This window comes from Orcinus orca, chromosome 1 (genome assembly GCF_937001465.1).
Source record: "Orcinus orca chromosome 1, mOrcOrc1.1, whole genome shotgun sequence".
NCBI classification, from domain to species: Eukaryota; Metazoa; Chordata; class Mammalia; order Artiodactyla; family Delphinidae; genus Orcinus; species Orcinus orca.
In genome coordinates, this window is record NC_064559.1 from 124603832 (window position 1) to 124618565 (window position 14734).

At 33.5% G+C, this 14734-nt stretch overlaps 2 protein-coding genes across 7 annotated transcripts in view; both read right to left on the bottom strand.

The window, feature by feature from the left end:
* MFSD14A (major facilitator superfamily domain containing 14A) overlaps positions 1-2996 on the bottom strand; it is a 47048-nt gene extending 44052 nt beyond the window's left edge. The window contains exon 1 of the mRNA XM_033433693.2: positions 493-2996. Within this exon, the coding sequence (XP_033289584.1) occupies positions 493-600 (108 nt within the window). The 5' untranslated portion in view covers positions 601-2996. The remainder of the gene's footprint in view (positions 1-492) is intronic.
* A 151-nt stretch (positions 2997-3147) lies between these two features.
* SLC35A3 (solute carrier family 35 member A3) overlaps positions 3148-14734 on the bottom strand; it is a 43851-nt gene continuing 32264 nt past the window's right edge. For 5 of the 6 annotated variants that reach the window (XM_049714782.1, XM_049714775.1, XM_049714773.1 and 2 more), the window contains exons 6-8: positions 14266-14384; positions 12314-12447; positions 3148-6930 (exon numbers count right to left, since the gene is read on the bottom strand). In XM_049714782.1, the coding sequence (XP_049570739.1) occupies positions 6840-6930; positions 12314-12447; positions 14266-14384 (344 nt within the window). In that variant the 3' untranslated portion in view covers positions 3148-6839. Of the gene's footprint in view, positions 6931-12313; positions 12448-13716; positions 13955-14265; positions 14385-14734 lie in introns of those variants that run through there. The other variant, XR_007479191.1, reaches the window with a different exon arrangement.

A 14734-nucleotide genomic window follows, 5' to 3' on the forward strand; every position in this document is an offset into this window, starting at 1 on the left:
GGAGGGCAAATGGGTATACTATTATTTCAACTTTTATATACTTTAAAATTTTTTCAAAATGAGAAGCTGGGGAAAATTTAAATTAAAAAAAAAGGTCTTTTAACAATGCTTACTTTGTGAGTACACGGAGATGACCCATGAATTTTTCAAAACTAAGCTGACAATCATAGCATGATTGAAGTCATTAAAACAGCAATAACAGTATAAAAATGAAATATTAAAAGCAAAAACAGGGGAATTCCCTGGCGGTCCAATGCTTAGGACCCCGTGCTTTCAGTGCCGAGACCCAGGTTCAATCCCTGGTCAGGGAACTAACATTCCGCAAACTGTGCGGCGCGGCAAAAAGGCCTTTAAGGTGAATGGAGACAAATATAAAGTAATGAAAATTTGGGGCATTATATATATATAACATCCAAAGTAAGCTTCAGATTTTAAAAGTTTAGAATTCATAGCAGTATTCTGAAACAGCCGTAAAATGAAACATAAACTCACCTCTGTCCTTTTCTGTAATCCTATTAGCATCCAAGAAATATTACTGTTGCTATCTTTAAAAACCTGTTGAAGCAGCTTGCATATATTAGAAAAAGCACTTAGCATCATAATTTTTAATTGCTGTATTTACTATCCAAGCAAAATAGAATAAAATGGAACATAATAAAACTTCAGCCTAAAGGAGAAAACTTAAACCCTCAATTATTAGAAATTGTGTTTTTGTATATACAATGTTTTTTAAAAGAACAAACATAAACTCACATCCACAGATTTTGTTGAAAATATACAAGTGAAGTCTGATTTAACACATTTTAACTAAACCTTTTAAATACTTTACATTTAAAGTACATTTTTTTAGAGTGAATTTTCAGATGATTACCCCAAAACACTGTAACAGCATTCATTATTCTTTTAAATCCTCAGTAAGTTCAAGTTAAAAAAGGATGAACGTGTGTATCTCAGGTAAACTATTCCCAAAGGAGTATCATTACTGTTTGTTTTAAAGAAGTTACTTTTAACATATTAGAAACCCTAAATAAATGTAAATAAATGCATAAATGAAAAAACCTGATTAGATCCAATGGAGGGCTGATACTTAACCCCAATAAAGGATGACTGGAAATGTGGAGCTGTCAGTTAACAGTGAAGGCCTATTATGAGCCAAACTAAAGTGATGGCTACTGGTAATTTACAGTTAGCTCAGGGAGCACCCTTCTAGTTGCTAGATGGGATGCTGCCCAATTCATGAATCGTCAAAAAAGCCAATTAGATCTTCTAAATAAATAAAATTAGCTCAAAATTGTATGTTAATATACAGCATAGATTAAAAGTTTATAAATTAATTTTTAAATGTCTTTAAAGTATTCCAACATTTAATAAAATTGTAATTAAATATCAGAACTGAAAACTAAATAAATACTACATATGCTACTTAGCACTGTATCTGATTATGTTTTTCTGCCCTTGAGTCATGTTCAGAATCATTTCACAAAATTTCTGAAATTAAAAATGACAATGTATAAATGTCTCCATAAACAATTGTCATTGCTTGTGTCATCCTCATCAGTTCAGAAGAATGTGTATGAGAGACGAATGGCCACTGTGTAAGGAATTTGGCCTTACCCAGAGTTCTGGCCTTTATCATCAGGAGGTCCCAGTGAGAGGAGTGTCGTTGTTATTCATATTGGGCTCCTCAAATCACATCTTATAATTTATGGTAACATGAGCCCCTAGAGCCTGATGTCAGCTAGTTCTCCAGGGAGGGTCAGGGCTGGAGAGTGAGTTCAACCATGTGTGCAAAGAATCTATCAATCATGCCAAGTAATAAAACTTCAGTAAAAATCTGAACACCAAAGCATGGGTGAACTTTCCCGATTGGCAGTACTTGCGTGTAGTATCATAAATTGTGGCCAGAGTATATAACGTTGTCTAAGACTCCACAGGGAGTGGACAATTGGAAAGGATGACTGGAGTTTGGACCCCTCCTAGACTCTGCCCTATGTGTCTCTTCCTTTGGCTGGTTCTAACTTGTATTCTTTCTCTGGAATAAATGTGATTATAATAGCTTTCAGTGAGTTCTTTCTAGTGAATTATTGAACCTGAAGGTGAATTTGGGAAACCTCTGAATTTATAGTCACCAAGACACTCTACTATAGTACAATTTCAAATCTTTGGGATTTGAAATTCGGCAATTTATTTCCTCTGATATTTTCTCCTCTGGAATGTGTATGTAATCAATCCTGCTTTGAAAAAATTCTCTTTTTAAGAACAGTAAGAAAGACAATTATGATTACTAACACTGGTCACTATCTGACTGTGTTGAACGGCAGTGGTATCTATAAGATTTAGATTATGAGGCGTATTTGCATAGCACAGGATTCAAGGATTTTGATATACTTTCAATGAAAGTATTACAAAAAAAAATATTTAAAGATTTTCAGCTAGTGCTTCTGAGAAGATACCAAAGAAGGGTATACATTTTAATGCTGATATTATTTTAGTAACATTTTAAAACAGCATTTTGTACAAGGTTACTTCAGTAATAAAGGTGGAAATAAAATCCTTTATATTGCTTATCATTTGATCTCTATGCATTGAATTGATAGTCACAATAGAAACAATTATATTCAAATTATGAAGAAAACTGGGAATTTCCTGGCGGTCCAGTGGTTAGGACTCCGTGCTTCCACTGCAGGGGGCACAGGCTTGATCCCCGGTTGGGGAACTAAAATCCTCCAAGCCATGCGGTGCAGCCAAAAAACAAATATGAAAAAAATATATACCGATTACTGTAATTTCTTAACTTTGAGGCTAGCAAAGAGATAATTTATTTAAAGCAAAAAAATTTTAGACTGGTATCATCATACAGGTAGAGAAATTCTAACGAGTTTAAATAAAATCCAGTCTTTCATTCTAAGGCATAGGCTAGTAAAAAGGAAGATCACACACATGATAAAGGTAACTAGAGAGGTAGGGAAAGGCTCAGTGAGTCATTTTTGATATATAGAGAGGAAACTAATTCATGGTTAAGTCAAGCACAGGTGAACAGGGAAACAAGGAAATATAGGAAAAAATTTACATAGTTATGAAAATAATCTATTTCCATAAATCTACTGAATAGATAATAACTGGATACCAAAAAATGACAAAGAGAAATTTATCAATTAAAAAGCCATTTAACAAAAGACCAATTTACAGATTCCTTTGAATTATGTCCATAAAAAATTTAAATATACAAATCACAGCCCCAAACCCAAAAGAATCTTCCTAAACAAAGGAAATACACATATAGACAAATTCAGAATCCAAATCATTAAAAAAATAGTTTAAAAATCACAGTAAATTATATCTTATAATAAGAAATAAAAAACCAAAATGACAGTTATATACAATTGTTAAAGTTTCAAAATTTCAATGATGGAGCAATAGTACCATAATTTATTTAAATAAGTTCTGTTCACTAATACTTGTATAATATACCTATTTTAATATTCTGTTAGATAATGGATTTAAATAGCAAATGTTGAAACAATGAAAAAATTGAATTATATTCTTAAAACATCCTAATTTTGCCTATGTGTCCAAAATTGTGAATTACAGTAATGTCCTCCAGAAAAGTCAGGTATTTGGTAAAGCAAGGCACATAGGACCAGGTTTTGATAAAGGTGCTTTTTCTTTGGTCCTATAATTACTTTAAATATGCTACATATCTGGGAGATCCTTAAGATGACTTTCGATATAGCATAAATAACTTTCATAAACTCTTTCTTATGTAGAGCATACATTCATATGTAATTAAATATTATGACAACGAAAGTGTAAATAAAATGAGTGATGCTAAACCCTGTTTTTAAAAACAAAACAACTCAGGTGACTATACAATGACATTTTAAAAGTCTAATAATTTGATATGTAGGAAAAGTGTATCAATTCTTAAGGATAGTTTGTATTACACTAAGTCTACTGAGCACAAAGTCAATTAATTTCCACTCAGATTCTGTCTCTTTAGATTCTAGTTTAAATATCAAACCACCTTTCCTTCTATGAAATTGTGACATTCAATATAAATTGATGTAAACATTTAAGTTTTGCATCTCTAAACTACATTTTCCACCATAAAAGTAGTCTACAATGTCTCTAAAAATCACTTATTATAGAATTGATAATATTACTGTGTTGATACATCTACATGTTGCATTTCAAAATTTTCTTCCAAAATACCATATTCTTAAGTTTTATAGAACTATCAGTTGGCACTCTTCTCCCATGAGTTAGCACATTTTTATAATGAACAAAGTAGTAACATGTAAACTCTAAAAAGTATAAGAATTTAAATAATCAAGGAGTCATCATTATAAAAGATTGATACAATAAGGCTTCTGGAGGTCATCAAAATATACAGCACACACAGAAGAAAACAGCATTATCTGTATATATGACATGATCTAGGATACAGGTCCACCTTCTCAAATATGATTATTTCTTTATGAATCACAAACTACACAACCAAATCTCTAATAACGTTTTCAAACCTACTAGAAAAGCAAAATATAAATTATGCCTGTCTAATAAAAGTTTGCTTTGCAAATAGACTATTTTGCCCTTTCTCAGAACTCTTGATTACATTTTATAAACTTTGGTGGGAATCTTGAAAATTGTGTTATTTTGGACACCTGAAAATATATTACTATTGTAACTAACATGTCTGATGTCCAATAATTTGCTGTATCATTTTTTGAAGTGTTAAAATTGAGACTAAACCTGAATTAACAATTAATTATGAATGCACACTGAATTAACACATAAGTACCCAACCAGTACTTCAGTGTAAGCTGAACATAAATCTTTATATTTAGTCTTGAATTCTGTGCACTATAGGATTTAGATTTCCCTTAGAAGTAAGTAGTAAGATGTAAGCCTGAATGTTGTTACAGTCTAAAAACACCATTCTCAAATTGTGGTAAAGTTATTAAATAAATACTCTAAAAGGTGGTCACTGAAAGTCGTAAGTCAGAGTTCCAGAAAGTTTGCTTGGTGCCAACTTGGAATCACCAGCAGATCAATTTAAAATACTTTGTGATTTTAAGCATTTTTTAAAACTCTGTATGGAATATATTAGGCTTTTGTCCTGTAGAGGCTAGGTTTGCCTCAGCAAAGTAACACAGCCAGTCCTAATTAGCCAAGAATAGCCAACAGTTTGTAACATAGTATTTTTCAGCCAAATTTTGTTTAACAAAATCCATTAGAATTATATAAAAATATTTATTTTTTACAGATTTATACTATTAGAACAGGAGACTTTTAAAAATATATAATGTATGAAAGAAAAAAATAAATTCCTATACATAATAGGTAATTCTGTCTCTAGTCAATAATTAAATTAAACCCATATTCCAATTTTAGAAAGTATTTGTGCCCACCTGTTCATTTCTGCTATATTTTCTCTCCCTGAACCAATTTATTAAATAACTCATGTAATTTGCAATCTCAACTCCAGTGCTAATCAAAGGGAAAGGAAACCACTATTGTAAAGCAAAGCTGTGGCTCCTTCCTGGCAGCTTTTGTAGGGTCACAGAAAGGGAATTCAGAATTCAGCTGCCTCTCCCAGACATGCATCAGAGAATTCCTGGGAATGGTGGGTTTATGAGAGGCCTAGAAAGTTCTTCTGAGCAGCCTTGAATTTATACTTACAGTGCCATTTAAAATAATGTAATATCATGGCAATCTGGAATGTCTCCAAGAAAAGTCATTTTGGTCTCAATTTATTGACATCTGTACTACTATTTTTTTGGTTTTGTCAACAGGTGTACATTAAAAGAAGTTTTTACAGATCAATGAGTAAAATATTCATCTAAAAATGCTCTAGTTATTATACAGTATATGCTTTGATAGTTCAAAATTCTCCAAATGGAGACATTAGACAATAATTATTATTTTAAATTATTATGAGTATTTAAATTACATTTTAAAACTTTAATGGAAATTAACACACACAGAAATTTATTTTAAAGTAATATTAAGGATTTATCTGATTTACAGAAAAGAAATACAATTAAGAGATTAAGGACAAAACTCCATTAGTGTAAAAGTAACTGGCTACTATCTAGCACAGGAACAACTGGATTGCTTGCTTCCAGCAGTTCTGAAGCACTAAAAGATCTTAAAATGTAGATGGAGAAATAGATGTGTATATTTCTTTACATTAAATTTAAATTTACATTAAATTTAATGATTTGTCTGACAAATCAGACCCAGAATGTTACTTTATCAATTTTTATGCAGTTGAACATTTGCAACATATAGCAATCTTTTGTTTAGTAATCTTCTGTATAAATATAAAAATCTGAGATACATGAAAATGTTTTTCAAATCATCCTATTTCTTCACAGCTTTATAGGTAATTATAATTTTCAAACTTTGAATATCCATGTTATTTGATATATCTGTACAGAAAGAGTAAGATAAAAAACATTTAATAAGATTAAATATATCTAATTTGCAAAATTGATGTCTGACATTTGTTGTGTGCTCTTGCAAAGAATGCATAGGATATTTCTGCAGCAATCAAAAACATAAAATCTTTTTAAACTCAGATTTCAAGTTTCCTCCAATAATTATTCTAATCCCTGGAAATACTTTCAAGTTTTGATTTCTTGATGCAATAGGCATTTTGTTACATATACATATATTTTATCCTTAAACTTTCATATTTTCAAACCATTTGAACATTATGATCAGATTCAGCATGATGATTTTTTTCTTAGAATCTGTAGAAGTCCTCTGTGCAGGATTAATGTTGAGATTCCTAGTGCACCATTGTGAAAAACCAGATAAAGACAGTATTACCACTATGCTTTAGTGGGATTTCCTGCAGGTTTAGGATCATAACCATATAGGAAAGTAGCTGTTATTACAAGGATGGCTCCAAGGAAAAAGACACTAAATAGATGAAGAAGAAATGAAAAAGAGAAAATCAGATTAAAAACAAAACAAGTTATATTTCTTTACTATAAAAACAAATATAATTTGGGACAAAATGTTCCAGTAACATGGCTAACAAATACTGAGTACTTACTACATTCCAGATATTTAGCTAAGTGTTTTACATGCATTATCTCATTTAGTTCTCACAACAACCTTATAAGGAAGGACTAGCACTGTCCTCATTTGTTTATATATGAGGAAACAGGTTTAGAGAATGTAAATAATTTGCTTAAAGTCCCACAGCTTGAAGTGGGAGATAGAATTCAAACTCAGGTATGTTTAACTCTAGAGCCAAGCCTGCACTTTCATCCACTGTGCTATACTGTAGTCTCCCAAAGCAAAGATGTATAAAAGGTTGTATTTCATCTTTTTTCAAAACCATTTTTTAAAATCGAACTATAGTTAATTTACAATATTGTGTTAGTTTCAGGTATACAGCAAAGTTATTCAGTTATACATATATGTATATATAGTATTTCATTGTAATGTGCCTTTTGCCTATAATACATTGAATAATAAGAGATCTCGATTTTTTTAAAAATTTGAATATATAAAGGGAAAATTGCATTCTTTTCAAACCACAGTAAAGTTCAGTTTAAAATACAAGGCAGTAATAAGCAAAACTCAGGATTTTTATAGGATGTTTTACAAAAGGAAATAAGACTGAATGCAGGAAGACTTGGTTTCTTCTTTAGTTTATCTATCCATATATATAATATACCTTACTATAAACAGGAAATGAATTTAAACTGGTACTGGAACTCAAACTGAATGTAAACTGGAATATCAGTCTTAACTTTTAACATGTATATTCTTCAAAGTGCTGTTACAGGGACATGAATTAGTTGTGCTTTTACAGTTTTTATTAACAGTTTGAAATCACTCCCCTGCCTCAAAAAAAAAAAAAAGTTCTATAAGGGAAAAAGATCACTAATCCTTATTATGAGTTAAAGGGCCCTTCATAATATGGTCCTTCCAACCTTATCTCCCACACTCCACCCCACCCCATCTATAATTCAGCCACTCCATTTAGTGAACACAACATGCCTTTCAGGGCAGTATCCTTGTAGATGCTATTCCTCTGCCTGCAGTGTCCCTCCCAAGAAAACTGCTTATTCATAACAACTCAGGTCTTAAGTCTCCAAGACTAACTCCCTTAAGCAGAGTTACTCTATGGTAACACTTTATCACACTGTAGTAAATAATGTGTTATTTACATTCTGCTCCCCTGCTCAACCATGTGTTCCTCATTCATCATTATATTCCTAGTACCTAGCATATATAGGGAGCTTAATCATTATCTGTTATGATAAATCTAGTGTTGACTTGATGCAGATGTGTAACTTTTCAAACGCCTTGAATACATATATACATATAAGATTAAGAGAACATAAAACTTCCTATAATGTAAATATCTTGAAGAAAATTACTACCACAGGAATATTTGGTAACTATTTAGGCTGCATAAGCTTCTGACTGAGCACTTTCTTTGTCAATCATTATGAGCTTCTCTTAACTTTCCAGAAATCTGGAATTGCATAGAATCACATGCTCAGTTGGAAAGTTGTCTGATCCAACTTTCTACCCACCGTAGGAACCCATTGTATGATATTTCTAACAGGATCTACTAGACCAGGGGTCCCCAATCCTGGCCTGTTAGGAACCGGGCCGCACAGCAGGAGGTGAGCGGCAGGCAAGTGAGCGAAGCTTCATCTGTATTTACAGCCGCTTCCCATCACTTGCATTACTGCCTGAGCTCTGCCTCTTGTCAGTATCATGGTGAGTTGTATAATTATTTCATTATATATTACAATGTAATAATAATAAAGTGCACAATAACTGTAATGTGTTTGAATCATCCGGAAACCATCCCTCCCCGTAAGGCTGTGGAAAAACTGTCTTCCACAAAACTGGTCCCTGGTGCCAAAAAAGGTTGGGGACCGCTGTACTAGACTATCTACTGTCAGGAAACCCCTGCTTCCCAAGCCAGCTATTTTTTAGGTGGTTCTGAGAGAAATAATTTTGTTAAGGAAAAAGCTATCAGAATTTAATATTTCAAGGATTTGAGCCCCCTCTTTCTAATGGAATTGTGTATATACTTCCATTGCTGCATTGATCATAGTTATAATTTATTCTCATGCCCGTCTCTCCAGTCACTGTGATCTCCTTGAAGATAGAAAATCATATCTTATTCAGGCATTCCTGTTTTTCCAGGATCTAGTACACTGGCAGGCAGACATATAGTGGACACAATAAATTTTTGATAAAAGAATAAGCAAGCCTAAATACAAGGATGGTAATACCAATAAGCAAAATAATGAGCACAAAAAAAATAGGAAAGGGAATACTGGTAATATATCAATAGAGATGTCTAGCAGTCAGTTGAAAATAGGGATCTAGAGTTATCTTCATAGAGAGGACAGGTAAGACATGGCAGTGGATGAGATAGATAAGAGAGTGAGTGAAGACTGACAGTTACCAAAGGAACAATCAGAAAGGCAGGTACAGGGGTCAGGGGTACTACTTCTGAAAAACCAAAAAACTTTCAGGAGGTGAAATGGGTATAACAAAGGAAAATATATTATTATATTCACAATATAGATCATTGCATTTATTGGATAATAGAAGTTCTCCACAAAAGAAAGAATACATAAAGATGGAGGGCTTAGCTATCTATTTTAGGAAAAATAACCTGTCTTCTCCATCTGACTTGGTGTCCTATGCATATTCTCAAAACATTCATTCATTCAATAATAACAGTATCATTGTCTTTTCTCTTTTTAGCTTCATCCCAACATGCCTTACATGCTCCCTCAGAAACATGGATTTACAAACACAGGTATGTAGCTTACTGAAAAACTCCTACTCTTTTGTCCCTCTGCTGGTTTACGTGATCATTTACTTGTTTTATTCCCTGCATGATTTGAAGATTTAAAGTTAACACTTTGGCCTTATTTGATGTTTTTTTTTTTTTTTGAAAAAGGTATGCCTTTTTAAGTTACCCTAAAAATATACAAGTTCCAAACATTCTCAAATAATATTAAAGCATGTAATTTCCCCATTTAATACGTAGGGAATAAAGCATCACTAAGACATAGGTGCTAATTATTACGGTTGTCTCAATGTAAGTAATTCATTCCCGTATCAAGTTAAAAACATAAATACTTTTAAATTCATGCCTCAGAAAAATTACAGATTTCAACACGCATGTCCCAGACCTATTGTCCAAGTTGCTAGAGAAGAACCAAACCATAAATGTTCAATATAGAAACAGAATGAGCATATTACATTTTTCTACTACCAAATTCCACCCACAATCCTATCTCACTCTCACTAACACAAATTAATTTTACTAACTGTATTAAAATTTTAAGGTCTTGAACATTCATTCAACAAACATACTGAGTATCTATTATGTGCCAAACTCCAGCCTTGCTTACTTATTATCAGATGGTGGTAAGTCTTCTGAAGACAGGAGGAAAGAATGTTGGAAGAGGGGGTGCTTTTTCTTAGATCTCTTGATAAAGGGATATTTGAGCCAAGATCTAAGGACATGAGTGAGTATGCCATGTGAATATGTAGGGGATGCGTTTTCCAAGAAAAATAGGGCAAGTCAAAGCCCATAGCAAAGAAGTTACAATAGCAAAAAAAAAAAAAAATTAAAAAATTAAAAAAAGGTAAACAAGAGGAAAGTAATATCAGGTAAGGATAGAAAGGTAGATAAAGCCAAAGCAAATAGGCTGTCGATGGTGACAACTTTTGAGTGACACAGGAAGCAATTAGAGGGTTTCTGAGTCTGATCTGATTTACACTGAAAAGAACCATTCTGGTTACTGAATGGAGAAAATTCAGGGACACAGGTGAAGAGAAGAAGCAAGGAGATAAGTCAGGAGACTATTTCCTTAATCTAGACGATAAATGAGGGTGACTTGGATCGTGGTGGTAGCAGTAGAGGTTGTGAGAAATGATCAGCTTCTGGAGATATTAAAAAGGAAGAATTGACAGGATTTGCTTCTGGATTAGAATGACATGTGAGAGAATAGTAAAGAGAAACTGACGACCTTACTTCACTAAGAAAATTTAAGATTTCCATACATTTTAACTTCCTCTTATAAAGCTATCTATATCCATAGCTATAGAGTCTGCCTTCTCTGAGGTTACTGTGGATATACTGTGTTCCTATCTAAGTCAGAAAGGATTTTGGCCTAAGCAACTGAAAGAATGAAGGTGCTGCCACTTACTAAATTGGGAACCCTGACAGAGATGGGGAATGAGTTAGACATTGAAGAAAATGTCAAACAGACAATTAGATATAAAAGCCTGGAATTCAAATTTAAATTTGAGAGTTATTAGCCTATAGATGGTATTTAAAGCCGTGAGAATAGACATCACCAAGGGAGTGAGTGCAGATATAAGAAGTCCAAGGACAGATGAAGAGAGTACTCCCGAAGTTTAGAGAATGAGAAGATAAGGAGGGGAGTGAAGTTAGAGGAAACCTGGAATCCATTAAAACATAATCTCATTACTCTGGGATTACAAATTAGTAATTGTAAAAAAAATAGAACTTTATTACACTTTACTCTTCCTCACTCTGTCTTCTCTCTTGGCATCCATGACACTACACGATCCTGGGTCTCCTGCCTCACCCATCATTCCTTTTGCAATTCTTTTTCAGACTATTCTTCTCCCTGCCACCACCTAATTGAATTTTCTCATGAGCCACCTTCTCTATATAAACAAACTATCCTCTTCAAGAATGTCACCTTCTCTCTTGGCTTTAGCTATATAAATTCTTCATTTAAAAATGTAATTATATGACTTATTTTATGACTTTTATGACTTATTAACTTTTAAAAATATGACTTGTAACTTTGGGGAAAAAAACCTATTCAGATCTATTGAGAAAATTCTGGCGAGCCAAATTGTATAAATTGCTTTCCAGTGTTAAGGTTTTTTTGCATGCATTTAGTTTGAAACCTTTTTAAAAAGATAGTTAAATGGGGGGCTTCCCTGGTGGCTCAGTGGTTGAGAGTCCGCCTGCCGATGCAGGGGACACGGGTTCGTGCCCCGGTCCGGGAAGATCCCACATGCCGCAGAGCAGCTGGGCCCGTGAGCCATGGCCGCTGGGCCTGCGCGTCCGGAGCCTGTGCTCCGCAACGGGAGAGGCCACGACAGTGAGAGGCCCGCATACCAACAACAACAAAAAAAGATAAATGAATCTTACTATATTTCTTCAAAAGTTGTAATAGAACAAAATTTTTCAGATTAGATCTTATGAAGGACTCTTATTTTTCTATATACTTTTGGAGGTTTAAAGAAATAGAAAAGAATACACTACCTGGTTGGTACGAAATCTTGTAGCCAAAAATAAGATATCAGTGTTGATAATATTATGGACAGAGAGGTTGCAAATCCTTTTAAAATGTTATCCGCATACTTAATAACAGCAGCTATTACAAGGCCTCCCAGTGCCTGCAGAAGTTTTAAAAGATTATTTTAAAAAATAAACATATATAAAACTGCTTTTCAAAACAATCTCAATGAAGCTTCAGACTTTGTCCTATAACCTAATCCCATTAAAGTAAGTGATTTTTATTAAACATCTCATAACAAATGGACATATTATAGGTTTTGTTCAGTAGCCCCCTTATTTCAAAAGGTATCTGACAAAGTAACTACCAGCATAATCTGAAGTTTGTTATAATGGAGTTTGACCATATTATGAATAAAACATCTATCCTCATCCAATTTAGTAATTAAACATCACTTGTTCAGACAAATGTGGGAAAATTGGACACACTGATTAGTGAAATATTTTTACTTTTGATTAAAAATAAACTGTAACTTGAAAGTTATTTTACTAGCCTTTTAATAGCCTAACTTGGACTTCTTCCTCTAGTTTCTTGCCATTCTAATCTACCTTTCATTGCTGTCAGATTACTCTTCCTAAAGCACTTTAATCATTCTCTTTAAGAGTAAAGAATTGGGCTTCCCTGGTGGCGCAGTGGTTGAGAGTCCGCCTGCTGATGCAGGGGACACAGGTTCGTGCCCCAGTCCGGGAAGATCCCACATGCCGCAGAGCGGCTGGGCCCGTGAGCCATGGCCACTGAGCCTGCACGTCCGGAGCCTGTGCTCCACAATGGGAGAGGCCACAACAGTGAGAGGCCCACGTACCGCAAAAAAAAAAAAAAAAAAAAAGAGTGAAGAACTTTCTACCAAATCCCTCTCAAATTCCAAATTGTGGCTACTTAAATAACAAAGTTTTACCATATCTCATAGTTTTGTTTTCTACCGAACCCTACATATCAGCTCCCAAGTCTGGGTTACCCACTTTCACTGTACCTCTTCAAATGGTAGAAGCTTTATGAGAGAAAGTCACAAATTATGCCAAGTCAGCTCACTACAGATTGATGTTTGAGTCCTGGTATTTCTTAGCAGTGTTCTCATTCCCCTATTTACTCCCTCATACCAACTGTACCAAACCTTTTAAATTTTTCTCAAGTCTTTAGCCCCTCTTAAGGAAAGAGAGCTTCCCTCCTTGATAGGATAAAAGCCATCATACATAAACTCTCCTGACTTACCCTATCTCTACCTCAAATTTTCTCTGAATTTTCACTACCCTTGTCTCCTTTTCTCCTATATTAAAAATAGAAGTATCCTTCCTGCTTTCAAAACACAACTATCCTTTGCCACCTTCACCCATCCTCCCTAAGGGACCTTGTTTCTTACAGCTTCAAATACCTCTAGAGAAAGGCTTTGTGAAGGCAGAGACTTCTATCTTCATTTTTGTATCCTCCAGAGTACTCAGTAAGTATTTTTTGAAGATGAAATTACTCAACCCTTGAATAATTTCAAGTTATAAGCCGAGGTAATTTGATAGGAGTACTCCAATATGTAACCAAAATGTAAACTATAAACTGTTACAGATTTAAATATCTAGATCTGCTTCTTAAGCCTGAAATAGCTGACCACAGACTTCCTGTAAAATGATCAGAACAGTAGAAAAATTACAAGTTATATTTGTCCTCAGCTTTCAACTTTTATTCTTAAACTTGCATTTTCGTTATGTTAAATTTAAATACCATAAAGTTCATTCATGATTCATTTCCAAATAAGTTTTCATTACAGCATTTAGATCAGTTCTATTTTAACTTCCCTGAATAAACTAGAGATAATGAGAGTACTGATAGGAGGGACCCTTCTTCCTCATATCAGTATATCATAGCTACTTTGATTCTCTATATTAAAATAAAATTTATTAGCATAAATGTAAGACTTTAAATGCTTTACCTGAAGAACAACAACTATCCAGGTCAGCCAGTTATACCCCTGAAAAAATCCATTCTTTGATACCAGTTCTCCATCATAAACATATACACCCATTAATCCAAATATACTCCCAAAGAAACCTAAAATAAAAGTAAAGTCTATGTCAAACATCATTTAGTTTGCCTGGAGAGATATTTTTCTATTAACATTCCAAATAATTTTAAACTTAACTTTTCCTTTTCAATAAAATTGGACTACTTTAAAATTTTTTTACTTGTATAATTATATAAACTTAAGAAAAGTATACTTAGTACTATATTATGACTGTAATATAGACATGGGATATATAAAAGAACAGAGATTACCAACTTTGGAGGACTGAAAAAATATAATGTATACATTCCAGGACTAAATGGCTCTCCCATTCAAATATTTCTAAAATGCTCACTTTTGGTGTATTTCATTGTTTCTTATATCTTCCTATTGCTAG